General features: G+C 53.9%; 1 protein-coding gene across 1 annotated transcript; it reads left to right on the top strand.

Moving 5' to 3' along the window:
- Nucleotides 1-259: 259 nt before the first annotated feature.
- On the top strand, nucleotides 260-1,104 carry LOC117940577 (GON-4-like protein; the record flags this gene model as incomplete). Its single annotated transcript, XM_034865818.1, has 3 exons — nucleotides 260-535; nucleotides 633-719; nucleotides 879-1,104. Coding segments are annotated over exons 1-3 (532 nt in total), but the record flags the coding sequence as incomplete, so codon positions are not given.
- Nucleotides 1,105-1,398: the final 294 nt, after the last annotated feature.

Genomic DNA, 1,398 nt, shown 5'->3' with positions numbered 1-1,398 from the left:
CACACACACACCCCCCCTCCTTCTGGGACGGTGCAGCAGAGTAGTGCTGTAACTGTTTGGGTTAGGAGGAAGAGAAAATGGCCGCCGCTGCTTCTTCTTCACACAGACTCCTGAAGAAGAGTCCAGCTGGAGGACAGACATCCTGTAGGACACACGTCCTGTCCCAGCTGGAGACATCCTGTCTCAGCTGGAGGCAGACATCCTGTCTCAGCTGAAGACATCCTGTCCCAGCTGAAGGCAGACATCCTGTCCCAGCTGACCTCGTCCCGTGTCCCCTGTGTCTCTGCTGTGTAGGTTTGACGCTCCGTTAGCCAGCATGCTAACGGAGCGCCGGCGGACGGTGAGGAGACAGTATGAGGCAGCGCAGCAGAGGAGAGCCCTGCAGGACACCACCAACCATCACCGTGATACTAAGGACACCGTCAGCCCATTGCCCGACACCGTCCCTTCCGTGTTGATGCTGCCGGGACGGGTGGTGTCCGTCCTTCACCTGGACCCCGCTCAGAAACAGCAGCTACAGCAGCAGATACAGCAGGTCTCTGTCTCTCTGTGTCTCTCTCAGCATGTGGACATGTCTCTGTCACTCTGTGTCTCTCTCAGTATTTTGACATGTCTCTGTGTCTCTCTCTCAGCATGTGCAGCTGCTGACTCAGGTTCACCTGCTGAGTCGCCGTGTGGACGCTCTGAACCATGAAGCCTCCGTCAGCAAACACTACCTGGTCAGTCTGAGTCCACTACCTGGTCAGTCAGGGACCACTTCCCGGTCAGTCTGTCATCTATGTCACTGTAGACCACTGACCAGTATGTTGTCCCTGTAGACCACTAACCGGTATGTTGTCCCTGTAGACCAATAACTGGTATGTTGTATGTGACTGCAGGAGGAGCTGCAGCTGTTCTCGAGCCGGCAGGACCAGGTTTTCCTGCCCAGCAGCTTCAGGGTGTGTAACCTGCAGGGGGCACTGGATCTCCTGCGGGAAGTGGAGCAGAGGGCGGAGCCTCGTGTTCCTCCACCTCCTGTTCCTGCTGCCGCCTCCAGACGCATGCTCCCTACCATGAGTCCTGCTACCAACAGTAAGGAAACAAGGCTTCATCAGGCAGACCCTGGTTCTGGGTTCAAAGCTTCTGCAGGGTTTAAAAGTATTATCAGAATAAGGATTAGAGAGGGGTTTACCTTTTTGGGGGGGATGTAACATCCAGTTAGCAGCCAGGTAGGGCTGCACAATTAATCAAATTTTTATTGCGATCACGATTTCAACTTCCTACGATCAAATTTGCGTGATCGAGCGATTATTTTTTTTAAACTGTCATTTCATAGAACGCTCCGGGTTTTTGGCATAGCGCATCTACGGCTCGGTCAACCCGTCTGATCAGGAGCACTCACTGTTCCTCAAAGTGTGA

The sequence above is a fragment of the Etheostoma cragini genome, unplaced genomic scaffold (genome assembly GCF_013103735.1).
Source record: "Etheostoma cragini isolate CJK2018 unplaced genomic scaffold, CSU_Ecrag_1.0 ScbMSFa_2794, whole genome shotgun sequence".
Lineage (NCBI taxonomy): Eukaryota > Metazoa > Chordata > Actinopteri > Perciformes > Percidae > Etheostoma > Etheostoma cragini.
Note: the sequence above shows the minus strand (reverse complement) of the source record. Positions and strands in the feature narration are given on the sequence as shown.